This window comes from Syngnathoides biaculeatus, chromosome 7 (genome assembly GCF_019802595.1).
Source record: "Syngnathoides biaculeatus isolate LvHL_M chromosome 7, ASM1980259v1, whole genome shotgun sequence".
NCBI classification, from domain to species: Eukaryota; Metazoa; Chordata; class Actinopteri; order Syngnathiformes; family Syngnathidae; genus Syngnathoides; species Syngnathoides biaculeatus.
In genome coordinates, this window is record NC_084646.1 from 12,363,330 (window position 1) to 12,386,299 (window position 22,970).

At 44.1% G+C, this 22,970-nt stretch overlaps 1 protein-coding gene across 3 annotated transcripts in view; it reads right to left on the reverse strand.

The window, feature by feature from the left end:
* ssbp4 (single stranded DNA binding protein 4) overlaps positions 1-22,970 on the reverse strand; it is a 129,975-nt gene that overhangs the window by 101,596 nt on the left and 5,409 nt on the right. For all 3 annotated transcript variants that reach the window (XM_061824153.1, XM_061824155.1, XM_061824154.1), the window contains exons 2-3: positions 14,029-14,101; positions 7,441-7,502 (exon numbers count right to left, since the gene is read on the reverse strand). In XM_061824153.1, the coding sequence (XP_061680137.1) occupies positions 7,441-7,502; positions 14,029-14,101 (135 nt within the window). The remainder of the gene's footprint in view (positions 1-7,440; positions 7,503-14,028; positions 14,102-22,970) is intronic.

Sequence of the window (22,970 nt, forward strand, 5' to 3'; positions counted from 1 at the left end):
GGATGAAGCCGCATGCTCAATGACTATATGGCTTGTGTCGACAATACTATCGTCAACCTCTGCCCGAAATGCGGACAGCGCCCTCAGGACAAGTAGCACATCTTCAACTGCGCAGCAGCTCCAACTACGCTGACCGTAATGGACCTGTGGAAACGCCCAAAGGGAAGTGGCTGCCTTCCTGGAACTAGAAGTCGACTGAACAATGCGATTTCCTGGCTACAACAACATTCATAAAATGATTTTCCCATTGCGCTGAGTTACAATTTAAAACTTCACCCTGAACAAATTGTTAAATTTCCTTGTCGTCAGCTAAATAATTTTCCTCAAATGTCCATCCCGAGTCATGGGATGTGACTGGTTGGTGAACGTCCATTCACCTGTCACCACATACGAGGAAGAGAGTGGAGGAAGTGGCTGGGGAAACGGAAGTCTGGGCATCCCTGCGAAAGTTCCTGCCCCCGCGACCCCGACCTCGGATAAGCGGTAGAAGGTGGATGGATGGAGCACAGGCTGCACCGTTTAAATGCCATTACAAAACTGAATACGCTTTCTGTTTTTCCGGAATGAATACTGCGGTTTTAACGAAAAGATTTGGTTGCAAGACTGCTTAAACTTCTCATCAGCAGAGTGAATGTTCCACGTCCCCCTCCCTCTGTCGGCATGAGCAGTCAGTGAGTCCCGCGACTTTTCCCATTGTCAAAAAAAGTCAACATTATGGGGAATATTTCAGGTATCCCTTCTTAGTAGAGGAATGTTAATAAAGAGTGGCTGCTACAGGAGGTGGTACTTGCAAGTCGATATCACATTTATAAAACTTCTACACATCACTCCTCCACAAATACAACATAAAGTTAATATATCAGAGTAACTTCTTCTTCTTTTTCTTTCGGCTTGTCCTGTTAGGGGTCACCACAGCATGTCATTTTTTTCCATCCAAGCCTATCTCATGCATCTTCCAGTCCTCATGTCCTCCCTCACAACATCCATCAATCTTTTCTTTGGTCTTCCTCTCACTCTTTTGCCTGGTAGCTCCATCCTCAGCAACCTTCTACCAATATACTCACTCTCTTGCCTCTGGACATGTCCAAACCATCTCTGATCTTGTCTCCAAAACATCCAACTTTGGCTGTCCCTCTAATGAGCATCGTCTTTGTTCTTAAAAATGGGAAGTAGTACACTTTTCCTCCATTCTTCCGGCATCTTCTCTCCCGCTAGTATTCGATTGAATAAGTTGGTCAAAAACTCCACAGCCACTTCTCCAAATTGCTTCCATACCTCCGCTGGTATGTCATCGGGACCGACTGTCTTTCCATTTTTCATTTTGTTCAGTGCCTTTCTAACTTCTCCCTTACTAATCAATGCCACTTCCCGGTCATTCACGCTTGCCTCTTCTCCCATTTTCTTCATTCATTATATCCCTGTAACGTTGTCTTGAAATTAATTATCCAATCAACTATGAGCTCTGGCATATCTCTAATTGATTAAATTAAATATTACAAGACTTGCTACCGAGGAAGACAACATGGCTAACTAGCATGGCTAACATCAGCTTGTTTCAGCGTTGCACTCTGTTATTTCACAAAGCAGAGAAGTAGCCACTTATTTTCAGAGAAAAAAAAAAAATCACCTAATTTTGATTATATCTACAGTTTAAATTAAATTCGTATTTTGTCATTTTTACTAATGTATGGAATTTCAATTGTCTTCACTGGAAAATGGGGGTTGTTGTAAAAAAAAAAAAAATTTAGAGCTGTAATTGCAATACTGTGATACCGCAATATTTCTGCTTAAGGTTAGCATACCATCAGAATTTGAAAAATAATAATATTTTTGTAATGGTTAAAAATTGGACAAAAACATACATTCAGTGAATTGATTTGAAAATCTAACATTTGAGCTGATTTTTCCCACAGTTCTACAACATAGATGTTTACAATATAATAATAACGTACAAAAAAAATCATAAAATAATTTGGAAAAAAAAAGGAGAGGAGAAAATATTTTAAGAGATTAACAATGTTTTAAAGCAAAAATGGCCTTTTCTCCGCCAATGTAAGAAGAACGCCAAGAACGTGATGGCACCTTGAGATTCCCATGACAGTTTTTGTGATGAGATTATCGTGCCCGTGAGCGTATGTGTGTGCTCGTGCATGTGTGTGTGTGCGTGCGTGTGCATGTGTGTGTGTGTGTGTGTGCGCTCAGGGTGGGGGGCGGGTGTTTAGAATTCAGTGACCATCCAGTGAAAACTGGTTAAAGCAATCGATTTGGGGATAAAGAGGAGACAACTAGCAATGGACAATAAAGAAGAAGTTAATGACACAATCAACACCTGCAGCCTTCACTGAGGCTTTTCTTTATCTCCCCCACCCCACCCATAACAACAGATGTGGATGAGTGACCCCCCACTAAAAAGCGTCAGTCCACAACACCTCCTCAGTCGTATTCTAAAGCACCCCCCACAGCATCCTACAGGAAGCATGCACAGAAACGGCGAAGGAGGGCCTCGTGAGGCGCTGAGGAGGCGAGCGCTGGGGGTGACAGTGGGGTCGGGGTCTTAGATTTGGCTGTTTAACACAAAAGAGGCTGAAATGCAAAGAGTTAATCCATTCGGGGGTCTCTCTTCCGCAAACAAAGGACAGGCCTCCAGACAAAGGTTGCGAGGGGGCGGGGGAGCGATGTGGAAGGTTGGTGGCTTTCCTACCATCTGGAGCTTTTGTTTTGGGGAGGTTTGCGGCGGGAGGGGGGTGGACGTCCAAGGGGTGGACCCCCGTGACAACCCCGGGATCCCTCCCCCCGCCCCCTCGAGAGTCCTCATGTCCACGTGCTGCACAGCCCAGACAGACGCCCCTGAGCTAGGTCGTTTACACCGCAGGCCTCCCCGGCTAATCATTAGTCTGCTCGCCACTCAAAAACAAACACTAGGTCAGCTGTCACCAACTTTTTTTTGCACCACGTACCGGTTTTACGTAAAGCGAAATGACAGCCAGACAAAGACGTAAATATTTTAAAAAAGTGAGAATAAAACTCACCATCACACAGACTGTAGTACTTATGACGGGCCTTGTTTCCCTTCATCAAGCCGTCCGATCTTGATGAGAGGGTATTACTTAGTGTGTACAGTCTACTCCATATTTTTACCTTTTTATTTATTCATCTATTTGTTTTTTTTGAATTTCCTTGCACTTTAGTACCACTACAATGTGGCACCTTGACTTACATATTTTTTTTAAGTTATAACCCGTTGCTCTGTTCATTTTTGTTTTGTGTCGCCAGCCAAACTGATTCACAAAGAGCTTCAAATATGCTGCCCCTCAAGTGTTACGGAACCATAAAGAGACACTGGACAATCCATTTCAAGCCATTTTTTAAAAATAATAAATGAATGCTGTAAACGGTCAATAATGATGATGATATTAAAACTTGACTCGCAATTGACAGGTCAAGCTGGAATTCACCCTTTTAATCTTTTTCTTCGACTAAAAAGCTGTGCTGATCTCCAATAATTTGATCCAATGAGATGTACCGTAATTTCTCAAAAATATTGCACACATTTTTCCCAGAATATTGTCTAAAAGTTAATCGTGCGCATTATATTTAGGTATGGATGAAAAATAAAAAATAAGAGTCACATTGTATGGTCGTATACAGGTACATAGAGTGGTAAAATATCTATACATATACATTTCGATATGATATTCTATGTCTTATATTACACATTTAAATATATTACGGTATATTGCGCCCCCAACCTGACTTCTCTGAGCTCATCCAGGAGCTTGCATTTTACGATTGTTAGCGTAGCCTCCTTTTTGCTATTGCACCAAAGATCAGAAACGACTGCCCGTGAGTTTGTATTAACGTAAACCAAGACAAAAAATGCCGACTACAACGGCTAGTTGTGCAACTGCTTTTGAAAGAAATGTGTCATCACTCGTGCCAGACCGAAGTACGCAATGTGAGCGTCATGGGTACATAAAAAAAAAAAAAAAACGGAGCGCGGACACAATTGAAACGCTACCTTTTTTTTTTTTTTGTTTGTTTATAAATGTGCCCATTGCGCTTGTTTACATAGTTTGAGCTCACATTGTTTTGATAGCCACCTGACGCCATCGTGAAAGATGCTATGGACTGGAGCTGAATAGAGGGGGAGATGTTGCGCTGCGCAACAAAACTCTTGGGATTAAAAAAATGTTTCAAGTCATCAATGATGAGTTCCATAGCGATGCACCAAAGGTAGCTACTGGTACTGTGGATCTTTTTCGGATTGGAAATTGGAGTCATAATGCTTCTTTTGAAGGCTTGGCCAAGGATGTGTAATGTAGTGGATAAAATGCACAATGCACAAATGTTTTATGCACAAATACTTAATGAAGTGTTTAATAAACAACAATATTTTAGATTTTTAAGACTGTAATATGTGCTATCAACAGTATTAAAATGTTGTGCCATCATTGAGCATTTATTTTAGTTGGTTGAGGGATTCTGTTGTGACAATTACAGGGACCAGGACAAGCGTGTCCTGTGGCCTGTCCTGAGATACTATTACCGCTACATCAGCACATGCACATTATTATTAAAGATCGTTATACGGACAGTTTTTTGAAAAACAATACAAGTACAAACCTAGCAAAATATAAATACAGATCATTCGTAATATTCTGAGTATAAGGGGAGCGGCAAATTGGTGGTGCGCGTTGTACATTGGTAGAGGGGTTTTCCAGATTTTTTGTGTGGGGTGCGCATTATACTCGAGAAATTATAGTACTCATTTTTCCTTAGCTTGTGGGCTTCCTTTTTTTCGATACTGTGTCACGTTACCAAACGAACAATTTGAGATGGGTTCAGAGGCACAGGGGAACGCAGCTGGTCTTTGAAATAAAACTTCTTTGAGACTCTGATGATCAATAAAATGTATTTTTGTTCAGTCTCGCTGTGCGAGCCAGTACCAAATGGGCCAGAGTCAGATTCGAGTCCGCGGCCTGGTGGTTGGGGAACGCTACTTTCGGTCATCTTACCACACACTGTTCCACTCAAACACACACATTCAACACACTGTATATTTGCCTTTAGTCACGAGCGCTGTCTGGCTGAGAGAAGCTAGGCTCTTTAAGACCGTCGTGAGCCGTGTCAACACGCTCCACAATGACAACACAAACTGAGGCCCAGAAAGGATGAATGAATGAAGCGGCACATTTATTATATGGCGCTGGGCCAGGGGTGGGTGGGGGGCGGCGGGTGTCTTCAGGGAAGAGCATGAATGACGAACAAGGCGATCTTCCTGTCAAATCACTTATTCCGCCTCTCGCTAACCCCGTGCCACCAACGCCGAGGATTCAGCATACGCCAATCACTCTGCCCCCTCTGTTTACACATTTTTCATCACGGCCCCGATTTCGTGTAAACTTGAATTTCTCCAGCTCCTGGTCAGAAACCAGAAAAGTGCATTAGGGGAGATTCCCATTGCCTTTGAAGCCAACCCGTTTCCGGCAAGCAGTACAAAACACCAGACATCTTCTCTGTCTGCGCCCATCGATTCATTCTCAAAAAGTAATGTTTAAAGCAAATTTAACAATGTGAGAGATCCCGTACATGAAGAGGAACAAAATTGGCCTGTGTGTTTACTCCTCTTACGGAACCAGCACAGCACACCACACTAGCAATATCTCGCAGACAATTGCAAGTCTCCCCCCTTATCCGAAAGCCAAGCACCAAGACTGACCTGTGACAGGCAGCGAGGTGCCACGGGGCCTCCACACTGCCATAAAAATAGAAAGAAAAAGAGTAGAAATACAGAATATAAGGATTTCCATTAAGGACTTGACCAGGTTTACCATTGTTGGCCCGACAGTGCTCCAGAACGGATTGTCGAGGACTAAACTGGTCTTAACTCACCCCCCACCGCAGAATAACTAACTGCTCAGGATCATCTTTAAGGGACATTCAATAATGCACAGTGCAAAGTCAAAGTGCAGCTCACGGACACGGGAAACCACTTGAGAGACAAGAATTTGAAGCCTCGGCATCATTCGCATATCCGGTGTGGAATCGTTTCAGTTTTGCTGTAACTTACAATGATAAGCATTGCTTAAAAGGAGCCCCGTATGTACGCATGTAATGTGAACAAGCTTGTCCTGTGTTTGTTATGGGATAAAACGCCTGCTGGAGACATGACAGTCGTGTGTTTAAGATCCATCCATCCATTTTCTTTGCCGCTTATCCTCACGAGGGCCGCGGGGAGTGCTGGAGCCTATCCCAGCTGTCAACGGGCAGGAGGCGGGGTACACCCTGCACCGGTTGCCAGCCAATCGCAGGGCACATGGAGACAAACAGCCGCACTCACAATCACACCTAGGGGCAATTAAAGTTGCATGATTTTGGGATGTGGGAGGAAACCGGAGTGCGCGGAGAAAACCTACGCAAGCACCACGGGGAGAACATCCAAACTCCACACAGGCGGTTCTGACACTTTATCGGCTGGCCCACCTTGCCGCCCGTGTTTAAGATCAACATGAGAAAATAATTGCCAAAGATTTGCAACCCTTTTCTACACTGGAAGATGTCATTTAACGGTAACGCTGGACCCGCTTATATGTTTCAGCGACTGTAAATATGTGCCAGTTGCTTGGGTAACCGCCTGCAGGGAAAACGAATCAACCGACGCTTAATCTGTTCCACGAGTAGTGTTTTTGTCTTGCATGTTTTAATTTATGAAAAAAATGTTCTCATTACACACACAACATGTACCAAAAATTTATCAAACCATAACCCCAAAGCTGAGGTCCGGACCCTTCTGTACCATACCACCCCTAATATGTATTAGTATTTTATCTAAAGGTTGGAGCTACACAACACGTTGCAGTCTGTTGACTGTTTGACGGAGAATCTGCAGGGACGGACCATTTCGTCTTTGTTGAATTCATTAGAAGATGACACTGTATTGCCATGGCATGATAATTACATAACTCCACCGCGTCGTGGCAAACTGCTCCGAATTGTACCGCTCGGCTGGAACTGCGGCTTATTTCTGCAGAGGACAACCGTGTCAGCCTGCAAGCGCGCTGACCCGAGAGCCAGACGGACAGAACAGAACGTACTGTCCGCTGTTTGTGGCGCATTAGCAGGCCTGGCGCAGTTGTTAAAAGTGTCAGAATAGGACAGAAAGGAGCAAACCCGTTACGTAAACGTCATAGACAATGCTGTGTTGAACACAGGAAGAAAGTGTTTACCAAATAGTATAAGAAGATGGTGAATTGCAAGGATGTCAGGAGCACTTAAACATATGCGAGATGATGCACTTAGCATTCCCTGCAATTACTCCCCCCCCCCACCTCCACACATTCCTCCGCCTCGTCACGATGAGCACTCGTACAGTAGTAACGTGAGCCGTGCGTGCGGGATTGTGTGTTGACATAGTTTGATAGGATCGCCATATATACGTACCACCACCACGAGTGTAAAAATCCCGGAGGTTCCCCGAGTGTGATGTTCTTCTCCCATCGGATCTGAGCGGCAGACAAGAAATAAAGCGTTAGTTCAGTTTGCTTTTATTTCAGTCAAATGTTTGTTGGTCGAACAGAAGAAATGCTGCCTTTCTTTTTTTTTTCCCCGAAGAGACTGTTGCTCTCCACTGCTCTCAGCAAGAACTCCTGCGGCTACCTGGAGGTCCAGATAAGATCCGGAATGCGATAACGGACCTGCTACCCGCCTTACACGTGCACTGTGACAGCCGGCACAAACCAAGAAAGACTAAGTCCCTTTTCCACACTTTAAGGTACCTAATCTACTCGCTGGTGACACTTTCTCAATGGAAAAAGCAATGCTATCTGGTACCAGGTGGCGTAAACCACTGCTGGTCTCTCATTGGTCAAGCAGATTCATCAAAGGCACGGTATTGCACTGCAAAGTCTACACTTTGCAGCAGCGATCCTTTTTCTGCCCTTAATCTCCCCTTCGACGGCGAACTCATCTCTGGGCATTGTAAATCGCATTCCGGAGCAATTTGTTTCCTGGTCTAAGTCTCTTTATGAATCACATACTCAGTTCTGTACAGCATAGTATTGCACTCCAGAGTTTCAACGTTGCTGGAGCGGTCTATAGACTCCACTTTTGTGGAGCGGTCTGTTTTTCTGCCTTCAGTCTCCTTACGACTCACATACTCATTTCTGTAGAACTGCAATCCACAGTCTCCAGTTTGCCGTAGCGGTCTACAGTCTCCACTTTGCAGCGGAGATGGATTTTTCCGACCTAGTCTCCTCTTGAATAACACCCTTTGCTCTCAATGCTCCAGCGTTATACTCCCGAGCCTCCATTTTTCTCCGGCAGTCCCTTTTCTGGCTGACCTCACTCTCCTTTTGAATAATAGTCTCCTGAGTGTTGCCAACAGCCACATCCCAATACCTAAAATACTGCGCTCTCTTATTCCTCCATCATAGTCTCATACTGTCTGATGCTACTAAACCTCACTGTGGCCTGTTTTTTTTTTTTTTTTTCAGTTCCCCGTGACTAATAATTTGATGTGGAAAACCTGCCATCCCAGCTTGTGGAAAGGGGGCATGAGCGATCGTTTGAATGAATGCAGAAGCATTTCTTTATCTTTATCTTCCGTATTCGGAACCCAGATAATTCATCGTCTCTGCGGAGACAACACCGATTAGCAGGGAAATTGGTTTAAATTTAACCAGCTAAACTCTGACCCAGCCTACTCAAGGATCTTGGAAGTGGATCAAGAAGCATTTGGCTTCTAGAAAGACAATCTGCTGAGAGTTGGAAGATTATTTACAAACAGTGCCAAACAGAGTCCTGACGAACATGCCCCCACTGATCTGACATTTGACCCAGAAAATCGATAAAGTGCTTGCATCACTTTTCATCAATAATCTCTGAATGAAGTGTGTTTTAAAGAAAAGCGCCGATAATGATTTGACTCTCCACAGCTAACTGAATTATCTTGTGTCTTATTTCATTCCAAACAAATCATTTTTTTTCTTCTTCGATAGAGGTTTGAAAAGTCTCGGTTCATAATTGCAACCGCTGATAGAAGAAGCCAAGAATCCAGCAGACCACGGCCAAACCGTTCTTAATAGCCCCGCCGCACACAACCACAGTTAGTATCGAGTTCCTACTTCTGTCTTATGTGTGCTTCTACTCCAATCACGTAGTCTGGGACAGTGCGCACATCCTATAAACGTGAGCACCTCACCGTGGGAGGACCAAAGGTTAATTGAGAGTCCTGGCGATAGTGCTCTCATTAGGCGGGACCTAGCGCCTGAGCGTTTCTTCTGTCTAGCTGCGATGACAAAGGTCCCTAATCGTTTTAAACATCTCTGTGCGTGTTGGGGGGCTAAACAGAGCGGCTGGGAAAAATAGAAATACAACCTGTTGTCCTCACCGGTGTCGGTTGCCCAAACACACATAAGCCTAGGCAAAACAAATATTTTGAGCTTTGTACTTACGTTTATTTGAAATAGTAAGTCTGTGTTCAACAGCGGGGGGGTTATGAGCTTCTGTTGTAGCATGCAAGTTGTTTTGACTGGTTGTATTTCGGCAGCGACTGATTAGGCACTTTTTTTTGTTTTCTTATACAGTAGAGAGTCACAAAGTTTAGAAAGGCACTGATACTCAGATTAAATGTGAAATGACAATGTGTAATTATTATGGATAGGCAAGCACCAATACTGTACCAGGTATCAGTACCAGGACATTACCGGTCTTTTTTAAAATTATAAGGTCTTTGTGAAGGCTACTGAAGAATCCAGGAGAAGGACAATAAAAAAAGACCGATAGAAACATCTGTTGCGTTCCGACCAATCACCCCAATTCTACGTGGACACAAGTCAGAGCAAACAAGCAGCTCGCAAGTTGTAAACCACGAATACCCAACACTCTCATTCATTGCCATTAACTTTGACGCCTTCTTCATAACTACTTTCATCTTTGTGCCTTTCCCAGCCGTACGGTTTTACGGAAGACCTGCGTGTTCTAAACACTGTCAACAGGTTAAACTGTGGGCCAAATTGATGTGTACTGTTTTGTTTGGGATTGAGCGCCATCCGTCTTAGTAATGAATCCCCGGCGAAGTCTGAATCACGGTCAAAAGCGAGTGAAAAGTGAAAGAGGGAGAAAATAAAAGCAGCTATCTCTGGTGATTCATGAAGAGCTGGAGTGTAAACCTGGTAAGTGAACGCTGATGAATACAGATGGCTGACAGAGTGTATCTTTTCACAACCATTTGTCTAATACTCCACTCACTTTATGTGCTCCCGCTACAACTGCGTGAAGAGGGGGAGCGGTGAAAGGTCAAGCTGCTGCTTTTACTCACACGTACACTCGACTGTCAGCGTAATCCAAATACGTGGACCATTTCAGACGGCTACGCCGAAGCGATGCAGCGGCCCGCGTGAACTCAATAAAATGTTCAGGCCGGGGTGTCGCATTGGCGACCAATGGACATAAAAGTCAATCCGGACTCTCGATTTCTGGCTTGGCGTTTTGTTTTGGGTGTAACGACACATATACTGTATTCATTTTCAGATTTTCGGGACAAAACAAGTTCTTCTCTGCTAAGAGAAAAACTAACAATCTATTCTACTCATAGGCCATGGTAGCCCATGTAACTAACTATATTAGCGAAAAGTTTCTTTCGCCAACCAGATTAAATTTCGCCCTACAGGACTAGCTAGCTGGCCCACAATATCATTACAGCTAAATTTGATACACAAAACACCTGCGCACACGCAGAAGGAGGAAAAATCTCAGACAATTATAAAAAGACATTTTCCAGGACAACTTTTCCCAGACAAGCTGGACATCACGAGGTGTAGTTTTTGCATAGCAGGCACCTGTGATTTGCGGCATCGCACTCACAAATCTGCAGAGTCGAGCACAAAAAAATCATGCACGTAAAATTTGTTACAAGTAGAAATACATAGATATTGAAATAAGTCGCTTATTTTGTGTAGTCTTGACCAATGTCCCCTCTAAGCTGCGCCACTGCGCAATTGCGGACTCGTCACACACTCTCAGCGCACATGAAAACCGATCCAGCGCAGTGAACCACAGCCTGACGTTTTTGTTTTTTTTTTTTTAAACACGGAAGCACGCGGTCTCCAACAACGAGCTGCTTCTCAGCGTACTTCTACTTCCTAGTTTACCTGACACCGCCCCCCCTCCGCTCTTAAAGAGGTACACTCATAATTACAAACGGAACACACACACGTAACTTTAAATCTGCGGGCATGACTGACCACACCCGTACATTTTTAAATGTGAGCGACTGGTATAGTATTATAGAATCGACATGATAGTGGCAGTATTAAAAGATGGATTAAGTCAGATAATTTGCCACAAAGCTCAAGGTACCAAATGCATTGACTGCCACTGAGAAGTACATTTGACAGGATGCATAAATTTAGTCCATCTACAGTGTAAAAATAACACTGCTGCTCAGCTTCAATTCAGCAGACATCATGGCTAGTGGTGTGCTTTTAGAAGGACGTAAACCTCGCTAACTCAAGTGAAACAAAAAGAAAAGAACTAGCAGGGTCAGGGACATTTAAACAGCATTTCAAGTCTCTTCAGATGCAGCCAAAGCAATAACAAAAGCTATTGTTTGTGTTTTTACAGCATAATAATTCAATGTTACAACTGAACTTGTCGCCATCTTTCGTTTCCAAAAAAATGAGAAAAACTGTTCATATTGCACTTTGACTTTAAAAAAAAAAAAAAAAACAATTAAAGCTGCCAATTCCATGTTATCGTTTTTACAAATTGTATAAACGTATATATATAAATTGTATAAATATATAAATGTATAAATTGTATAAATGAGTGGAGATTTTTTGAGTACTTTTTTTGCCAATCAAGTGCTTGGGAGTAAATAAAAAAAAAAGATGAATTAAGGCAATAATGTAATATAAGTGAAAGCTGATTTTGAATAGCACTTTTCAAAATACAGACAAAATGCTGCAAAATAAAGATGTAATACGACTGTAAATGTAGAATTATTAGCACAAAGCCATGATTTGGACTAAGGAGGAGGTTCCAATCCATTCGGACCCAAACCAGTCCAGCCGACAACCGACAACTTTGGAATGCTTTCCAAATATCGCACGTTGGATTTAACTTGATGGCGGGAGGAGGTTGGCTGAGCTTCTTAAACGTTGGAGCAACAAAGTGAGCAACAAAGTGAGCGACAACATACGCTTACAACGCGTCAAAGTGATCTAATTACACAGCGTTTATTACAAATTGGGACTAATAATGAAGGCCGGGTAATCATATCAAGGAGCTGAACTGATGCCTTGTTTACATTTTCACAAATTAACGAGGAGTCAAGGGAGCACTGAGCAAGAAAACAAAGCCCAGCGGCATACCAAACAATTTTAACCATTTTTCCTTTTTTTTTTTTACGTTATAATTCTTTACGTGGAATATTTTAGTCGACGTATAGGCTGTTGTAAGATGAGCCAAATGTTTGACTTTTTGAAGAAATTTTTTAGCTCTCTAAGTGCTGGATTACAGTACTCACTAAGGCTAGGAATCAAAAACCAAATCTTTTTGAGAACTGATTCCCATTAACGTGATTCTAAGAATCAATTGCTTGCCAGACGATTCTGCTAGTCAATAACATTAAAAAAAAAAATGAAAGAAATAAACAAGGTAGCACTTTGATCAGAGCTCGGCGACTTGCGAGGCTGCATAAAGCTCCCCGTTCAAGGTGTAAGAATAGGAGGAGATTGAGAAGGAGGAGAAAAAAAAATCTGGGTTTTGAGAACCGTTCCGTCAGGGGCGGCTCGCTGCTAGCGAGGTCGCTTTGGCGTACCCCACCCTCCAATGTACTTTTGGGGAGGCATGCCCAACTTTCTCTGAAAGTGGTGGTTTCTAACAAAGTGGCTTTCCGTAATTGTGTGGAAGGTCAACTGTGTTCGTTTTTAACAGAACAATTATTCATTTCATGTCTGGATTAGATATACCCTAGATATACCGTAATTCCCGTCCTACAGAGCGCACCTGGTTATAAACCTCACCCAGTACATTTGTAAAGGAAATACCATTTGGTACGTACATACGCCGCAGCTGTGTGAAAGCCGCAAGTGCCCACATTGAAACACGGGATATTTACAAAGAAAGACAGAACACAGTTTAACGCTAAAGCTAGCGCCGCGCTAACGTTAAGCCTAGCAGCGCGCTAACACTAACGATAACACTAGCACAGCCCGAACGCTATCGCTGCGTTAAGAGGGCCGGTTAAAAAAAAAACATACTGGTAAAAATCAGCGCTAACAGAGCCGGATTGGTAAAAGTCACTTCCTCGACACGTATATTCCACCGGTCTCAGTGTTACCTCTCCCGCTCGAGTGCGACCTTGCGGTCGTTAGAAAAAAATGCCCAAATTAGCCACATCACTGCATAAACCGCTGGGTTGAAAGCGTGTGAAAAAAGTCGTAGTTTATAGGCCGGAAATTATGGTACATTTGGATCAAGCTGGATGCAAAAGGACGACCATAAATATTTCTAGATTTTAATAGCCAACATGACATCTATTGGGAAATTTATCCAGTGTGTGTGTGTGTGTTGGGGGGAGGGGGGGGTTGGGCATTTATCAGATGGATTAAAAGAGACCTGAAACCCTTTCAGGAATGATGAATGTTAGTTCTTCCTTGACTGTTCCCAGTCTCAAGGTTTTGCACCTGTTGTATCAGTTGAGCATAAAAACCCAAATATTTCAATTTCTCAATACCAGTGAGAGTGGAAGGGGACAATTTCCAATGCCACTCTGATATCTCGTAAGGTAAAGAAAAAAAAAATGCATTTAGCTTTTTAGTCTCTCGACATGCTTTGAAAAGTAAGTTGACGACTTTGCTTCCCCTTCCCCTCCCATGGACACAATACAGATGAGTGAATGCTGGAAGATATTTAAGATTTAAACCGTTTCCAAGGTTAATCATTACCTTCATTTTGGAAAAAAAGACGTCAAGGACCCATGAAGGCCCTCCTTACATTACCTGAGACGTGAGAGTGAAGTCTTACCTCTGACAGGAAGGTCTGTGCTGATTTCTGTGCGCCGACATGCAGCAAATACTCATACACGTATAAAGCTAACCTGCAAAACAAAGAAGAAGAAAAAATGAGTGAGTTTACATCACGTCAACTTTATTTACAAAAAAGATTCCTCTACAAGGAGTAGCAATGGGCCCGACAAAATGCACACAATTCCTGAAGAATCATCCCTACGAGATTCGGTTGAGGGCGGCGGGGATAAACAAGATTTTACAGTATGACGATCATATACACAGCGGATGGGTTGTAAATGTGCGTCGTACGGCTCTCCAGCGCCGAGCCAAAGAGCCTCCGTGGCACTCGGCCACGTCCCTGCGGTGTGCGGAACGCCGCTGCCGAGGCTGCGAACACAACAATGTGGAGCGGCGTGAAGCGCGCAAGTCAAGTACCAGATATTAACACCGCCTTGGCACCAAAAAAAAAAGGGGTTCTCGCTGAATCTGAGTGACGTGACTGCTTTTTCTATAAGACGAAACTCTCACGAAGATGAAACGCGTCATTGCGCCTCCGGCAGTACGAGGACGGCATTGGACTTCCGTGACTGGGAGGTGTGAAGACGCACGTTCGCAAAACCCATTCAAAGGAGTATTCTGGAGCACTTTGCCAGCGCGTTAGTTACAGCGGGAAGAGCGCAAACGAGGCTTGGCCCGTATTGCGGGGCCGTCTCATCGGCTGCCATAAGGAGCAGTGTGGTGTATTAATAAACTGCATCCCTCGCCAAAAAAAGGTCGTGGTCACGCCAGAAAATCAAGGACCGGCATTTCATGGTTTAAAAGTGAACGTCTTGGTGTTCAGAGAAAATCTTCATGAGATCACATCACTTATACATAGTATACATTTAGTCACTTTGTGAATGAAGAACTCCTTAAAGTGCCACCGTCCTGAAATGCATGATTTTTAGTATGTTATTAATGGAAAAAAAAGGCAGCTGGAATGGACCCATCCGTTTTTTTCACCAAGAAACATGATTTTGACGTATATGGCTTTTTGTCACTCCCGTCAAGAAAATCCTCTCGAGGGATTTGTTTTCAAGAAGAAGCAGGAAGTGACGTTAGTAGCAGATGCCCACTCAAGCGGTCAGGTATGTTTCTACTAGTTTTACCTGCTGGAAGGTAGCACATTGTTCCTTCGTGTTAGCCAAAATGGCGGCTCGTTGCATTGCTGGATATTGCTCTAACACTCGGGAGGATGGATTTACCCTTCAAAAGTTTCCAAGAGACCCGGTTCGTCGTGAAAAATGGATTGCATGGGTGCAAAGGACAAGAGCTTCGTGCCTTCCAAATGACAGGTAGGTGTGTATACAGCACGGCTTCGGCCGGGCTGGCTCATAAATACTGTCTGGGAGTCTGTTGTTAGTTAGAAGTGATCCGCATATCTTCTAAGTATGGCTCGAAACAAGAGGGTAATATTGCCCCGGTCGCTTCACTCGATTGTTACATGTTCTCTCCGCTCATATTTATTTTTTCATATGGACATTGAAGTGAATAATGTTATATGTATTTTCCATTACAATATCTATTTTAGAATGTTTATAGGCATGACACTTGACCTTTAAAGACTTCTTAATTGTTTGTACAGATATACACTGCATGTGATTCCTGGCTACTGGTGTGTTTTCCATGCCCATGAAAACACTGTTCATTGAAATAAATAATGTGCCTATTAAAAAAAAAATCATATCTTGATGTCTTCTTTCTAAAAAGAACACAAAATAAAGTCTGTAAAATTGTGGTTTTTTTTTTCCAGTTGTATTTATCTTATTTTTGGGTCCAGATGTTCCTTTAAATCGGGGATCGCCAACCTTTTTGCAGCTGACAGCTACTCGAGGCAACCGATTAATGTGAAGGCTTACCAGACTAATACACACTGATACATTTTCTCAAACTGCCTTAAAATATTGTACACACGCCTGACTTTGGTGCGAGCAGCGCGGGTTCAATTCCCCCACAATGATGGTGTCAATAATTGCCCTGCGATTGACTGACGACCAGTTGAGGGTCTAATCTGCCTTTTCCTCAAAGTTAGCTGGGAAAGGCTCCAGCACTCCCGCGACACTTGTGAGGATAAGCGTCTTAGAAAATGGATGGATGTGTATTATCAATAATAAGAAATTATATTAATCTATATGAAGACTGATAATGTTCTCAATCATTATCAACAAAGACTGGGCAAGTTAGGAACATTTATTACTGGTTAGATTTACTGTATCCATCCATCCAATTTATTTTACTGCTTATACTCACAAGGGTCGTGGGAGTGCTGGAGCCTATCCTAGCCGTCTTCAAGCAGGAGGCATGGTACACCCTAAACTGGTTGCCAGCCAATCGCAGGGCAGATAGAGACAAAGAAGCCGCACTCACAATCACACCTAGCGGCAATTTACAGGGTGAAATTAATGTTGCATGTTTTTGGGATGTGGGAGGAAACCAAAGTGCCCGGGGAAAACCCACGCAGGCACGGGGAGAACATGCAAACTCCACACAGGCGGGACCACGATCGAACCCGGGTCCTGAGAACTGTGAGGCCCCGCTTAACCAGCTGACCCACCGTGCCGCCTGATTAGATTTAGCTCTCTGTAAATCTAAATCTACTTTCCATCCATCCATTTTCTTAGCTGCTTATCCTCACAAGGGTCGCAGGAGTGCTGGAGCTTATCCCAGCTGTCAACGGGCTGGAGGTGGTGTACACCCTCAACTGGTTGCCAGCCAATCACAGGGCAACTTTAAATCAATCGTTTTCATTATTTATTCATAACCCTAACCCAAATGTATTGTGTATGCCCAGTATCGCATTCTACCCTGTTAGTCTACGGCAGCTCCGCACGTTTCCGATGCACTTTTTAGCCGTTGATTGAACGGAGAAGCGTAAACCACAATGAGCGCACTCAAGCAAGAGTTGCCGTAAGCCACAGCTCACGCCCAGACTCTCAAAAGCAGACTTGCCGACGTCACATGACACACAGACGCCACAATAGCATACACAATGTGTTTAAAAAGTGGGTTTTAAGGACTTTAATGTGTGTAACGCGCGTGGGAAATGGGTTTTATATGCGCTCTCTATCCTGCAGCGGGCCTGGAACTGATGCACGAGAGTTCATCTCAGGCGTACAGTACACAGTACAGTATAAAAAGGGCCAGCCTCAGCATGATAATTGCTTTCAATCAGTTTTGCAGTCCGTGCGAGTCGAACAGTCATCCACGTATGAACTGTAGCAATGAAAGTTTCATGGTGGGGCCCGGTGTGATCCGAGGGGCTCGGTGCCCCGGCAATGGGCTTCTGCCCCCCGATCCAATACATTATTCAGAGCCCGTCATTCAGTCCAAGCTTCAGGGTGGGGACGCACCTTTTGTTAGCGGACAGGGTCGAAGACATTTTGTCAGGCGGACTGATGAAGGGCGGGCAGGCGGAGGAGATGTGAGGAGGTGCAGCGGGAGACGATGTCTCAAGGTCGCAGCCTCCTTCTTCCGATCTGGATAAGGAGCACCGGAATACCTCGCCGGAGAACCCGGCGCTGATGGCACGCGTCACCCGGGGTGCTCAGACAGGGAAAGCACATGTAGAACATGTTGCTCGCGTGTTCTGGCCCTCCTTAACAATGTTACAGATGGGCAGCGGGGACAAAACGTTTCGGACCGGATCGTTTTCTCCTTTTCAAAGCACGGGTGTCAAACAACAGGCTCCGGATCCGATCCGGCCCGCAAAACCAAATCGTGTCCGCTTAGGGTTGCACTTTAAAGTACTGCAATGCCTCACCATCAAAAATGAAATCAGACCGTGTATTTTTAGTACCAAGACTACTTTGCAATTTTGGCAGACAGCAAACACTTTGCCCAGCGTCCTTGCTTCAAGCTGTTTATTTATAACAATCGTAAAAAAATACGTACTGCGTTTAAACGTGGAATTAAAAAAATGCAAGAACGCTAGACGAGCAATCAGCGCTAGCTTATTTTCAACCTTTCCACAAAACGGGAGTAAGGGAAACATGGAGGAACAACAACGAAAGCTACTACAGGAAATAAATCTAATCCCCGGTATGATACAAGTCCAGTTCAAATTTTACTATATGAATGTGGAACATAAAAAAAAAAAAAAAAAACCACAACATGCAAATTTTCCAGGTGTTACGCTAAAATACACCCTGCTGGAAACTACAAAAGCAAGTTTCCCTTGAACTCTCACGGGCAATACAGTGCGATGCGTGTATGGAGCTACACATTTCTGTAACTTTAGAAAAGGGGTAGAAGAAGAACATTGTGATAGAACTTTATTAGAACTTTTAGAATATAAACCTGAGTAGAGTTATATTACCTTTCTGTGTCTGTTACTACGGCGTTTCTGTGTGGATATTCATTATCTGAAGGTAATTCCCACCCATGAGTGTTAATTTTAGCTAGCCTCTCAGTCGGGTTTTTCATTGAGCATTTCTAAAACGATGTATTTAAATGTACATTGTGTGCAATTCTTTTTGCCGGTTCGTTTAGTTTCACAGAAAAGTCCAAACGGAGTGTCATTTGATTGATTTGATTCACGAATCAATACAGAACCGAATCACGAGGCAGTATTGAAAATGGATTCTTTCAGAGAAATCTACTCAATTCGCATCCCTAGTGCAGAGAAATCGTTTCATAAATCCATCCCTCCATTCATCTATCTTCTACTGCTTCTCCGGGTTGGGTCGCAGGGGAAGTAGCTTCAGGAGGGATACCCAGACTTCCCTTTCCCCAGCCAATTCTTCCGGCTCTTCCGGAGAGATCCCAAGGCGTTCCCAAGCCAGCCGAGAGACAGTCTCTCCAGCGTGTCATGGGTCGTCCTTGGGGTGTTTTTTCAGTGGGACATGTCCAGAACACCTCACCAGGGAGGCATCCGGGAGGTTTTCAGATCAGATGCCCCAGCCACCTCATCTGGCTCCGCTCAATGCGGAGAAGCAGGGGCTCGACACTGAGCCCCACCCGGATGACAGAGCCTCTCGCCCTATCTGTAAGGGAGAGCCCAGAAACTCATTCCGGGCGCTTGTATCCGGGATCTTGTTCTTTCGGTCACGACCCACAGCTCATGCCCATAGGTGAGGGTAGGACCGTAGATCGACTGGTAAATTCAGAGCTTCGCCTTTCGACTTAGCTCCCTCTTTACCACAACGGACCGATACAAAGTCCGCATCACTGCTGACGCTGCGCAGACCCCTCTGTCGATCTCCCGCTCTATTCTTCCCTCACTCGTGAACAAGACCCCAAGATAGTTGAGCTCCTCCACTTGGGACAGGGTCTCATCCGCCTCACCCTCTTCCGACTGAGGACCGTGGTCTCAGATTTGGAGGTGCTGATTCTCACCCCAGCCGCTTCACACTCGGCTGCGGACCACTCCAGTGAAATCATTTCAATTTGCATCATTTCCTTATGGGGAAAAATTGCTTTGAAACATGAACAAACCAAATTCGTGCCGACCATTCCGACGTATATTAATGCAAATGAAGAAACCGCAGTACGTGTGAGTGCCAACGTGAGCCAGTCAATGTAGCGTCACTCGTAAGATCCGGTTTCTTCCTTGGTCCAAGTGAGCGCTTTGTTCCTCGCCAACATATCAAAAAGTCTTTCGCTTCCACTACCTGGTCCCCTCGAATCACACCTGACATTTCGCCCCCCCCCCCCAGGGCTGCCCTCGTCCTCGCGTTACCTTCCCCTCTGATCGCCTCCAGAGACGAGAGCCCCTCAGCCGCGTTGAGCGGCTAAAGCGCGGACAGTTAGCAAATGAACTTTCGTGTCTTTGTTTCAATAATTCAGCAGTTCCAGCCAGAGCGGGCGAGTTGAGGTGGGCTGCGAAGGAACGGGATTAAGCACCTCTGTTTTACAGACGGTATTATCTTTCGGCGGCGGCAGTGGGGGGGAGACTAAGGATGAGTTCCATGTATAATTTAAATCATACCCGGCAAGCGTAGCCACATAAAATCTCAAAATATTATTTCCAGAATATTAATCATTTATGAAGATCGTATAAAGAGCGGTACGGATGTAGCGCTTGAAGACGCCCGAGCGATCGCGGATGCGGCGATACGGCGGCGGGCGCCCGCCGAAGCTCGTTCCCCACGCCGCACACGCTGTTTATATTTGCTCGGCTTTGTTACGCCGCTCCCTTCGTCAAAACAAATCAGTGTCAATAAGGCTGCAAACGCGCGCGATCACACGCGCTTCTGTCGCTTGACGGAAGAACACCTGCAAAAAAACAATAATAATGAAAAAAAAAAATGCCCCATCATTTTGTTCATCTGTTTATCGTCGGCACGCCGGACAGAAAAGCAGTTATGATGATCGGTGGGAGATTATATTGCAATAAATGTCCGTTTCAGTCAAGACCTGCGCGGCGGCTGCTGAGCGAAGGAATATTAGGAAAATGATGAGAAGTAAAATTGACGGAATATCGTCAGGGCTAAACTCGGAATGATGCGAGAATTAAGTCGACAAATTACACGATAAAAAAAAAAAGTCATAAAGCTGTGAGGGGCGGGAGTAGTCATCGCCATTTGATGGCAAGATTAGAGTTCCGATGCTGCCGAAATATAGTTGTAATATTATCACAATAAACTAATAATATTACAATAAAGATTTGAAATGTTACTAGATTAAAGTTGTACATTCAAAAAAAAAAAGTTCTAACGGAACCAGAACACAGTTGGAAAAATTACAATTAAAAAAGTTGTAACATGGGGGAAAAAAAAGTCATGTTACAAGAAAAAAAATTGTAGTCACATGACTGCAGAAAAAAAACAATATATATACATATATATATTGTGATATCACAATACCTGACATCACAAGAATGAGAATGAAATGCGAGAATAAAGGCATGTTTAAAAAAAATAGTATTTTTAGTACAAGAGGAAAAAAATCAATAAGAAAATGATTGAGACATAAAAGAAGAGAAAGACAAAAAATTAATAATCCCAAAATACAAGATAACTGGAGTAATGTTATGGGAAGAAAATGAGAAAGGTCATAAAGTTGTGGGAATAAAGTCATAAAATTACGATAAAGTTGTGATGTTTCAATAATAAAATTGTAATGGTATAATACATATAATACACAAAACCTCATGCTATAAAAGCAAAGTTCTAATATTATAAGAAAAGTTATCAATTCACAAGAACAAAGGACTGTTATGTGGGAAAAAATGAGAATAAAAGGAAAAACTGCACCATATTTACATAATGACAAGACAGTCACAACTGCTCAGGAAGGTACAGAAATATTAGTCATTATTCACAGCGGATAAAATACATACGTCTGTGAGCATTGTAGAATTGTCTGTCTTTGTGGGTTGCTGCACTGTTTGTGGTCAAATGTATTAATTGCTGAAAAAGTTATAACACAAGATTGATTGTACCTTAAATATGTGGTGGGGTTTGCAAGTCAATAAAAATACGTAAAGGTGTAATATTTAATAGAACGGAAGAAAATGTCTGCGTGCCATGAACGCCGTTTCGAGCGACCCATCGAGCCGATTCATCCAGGCCAGAGGAGCCGAGATCTGCTCAAATTCCCACGGCCGATGTCTCGTTGCTCTTCCCGAGAGCATCAACTACACCGTGGAGCGACTCATCGGCGCCTCCGTTGGTCGGAATCAGGTATTGCACCCTACTCGACAATTTCAGTCAAACGTCAAAATTCCACAAAAGTGATTTTGTGTCGTCGACACACCGACGCTCGCAGCCCTTCACGCACAGATGTCAAGCCAATTCATAAAGCGTAGATCCAATATTTACGCAGTGTGCTTTTTACTTCAAGCGATACAATGTGACGCCCGCCGACGAGAGGCAGCATTAATTGACTGTTGTCGTCTCCCCGACGAGGGCGCAGTCAGCCCCGAAGGCCGCCGGGGCTAAATGAAGGGCTCCTTTCGCCATTCGCAGCAATGCTTCCTCTTGTTCCCGCGCAGCTCTTTATGCCGTCTTCAAAAGGCTAAAAAAATGCAGATGGCGGCGCCATCTGTGCCGAGTCAAAACGCCGCATTGAAAACCTGAAGATCCCCCGCCATTAAATGGCACCTAAATACGTGGGAGGAGCCAGAGGAGGAGGAGCGGGGGATGGAAAGAAACAAACTGATTAACTTTGCACTTGAAGATCTTTTAGCCCAAACAAATCTCCGAATCACACGAGAACATGTCTGTAAACAAACAGAATGGAGACGTTTGATCGCTATCTTTTTACAAGTGCCAGTGCGGAAGTGTTAATTAACACCCAACATTCGGCGGCAGATTTCAAAGACTCGCCGGCCCCTGAACAATAAGAAGATATTCATACACAAGGCCCTGAACTGCTTGTGTTCGCTTTAATTTAATTAAATGCTGGGAGGGGGGCTGGTAAAGCGTTGCCTCACAGTTCTGAGGACTGGGTTCGATGCCCGTGCCTGCGTGGGTTTTCTCCGGGCGCTCCGGTTTCCTCCCACATCCCAAAAACATGCAACATTAATTGGACACTCTAAATTGCCCCGAGGTGTGATTGGGAGTCTGTTTGTCTCGATGTGCCCTGTGATTGGCTGCCGACCAGTTCAGGGTGTACCCCGCCTCCTGCCCGTTGACAGCTGGGATAGGCTCCGGCACTCCCCGCGACCCTTGTGAGGATAAGCGGCGAACAAAATGGATGGATAAATGCTGGGGTGGCGGCACAACACATTGGCGATTGGTTAGTGCGTCCGCCTCGCAGTTCTTAAGGTTGAAGGTTTGAATCTCTGGGTAGGCTACTCCCACATTCCAAAAACGTGCAGATTAGGACGACTGCGACCCATCAACAGGTGGGAACATGAGTGCGCCCGGGTCTCTCTTTGTCTATGCAGTAGAGCCTCGGTTGTCGACCGCAACCCAGTCTGGAAGGCGGTTCGAAAACCAATTTGTTGAAAAACCGAATCAACCGCCACGTGAGTTA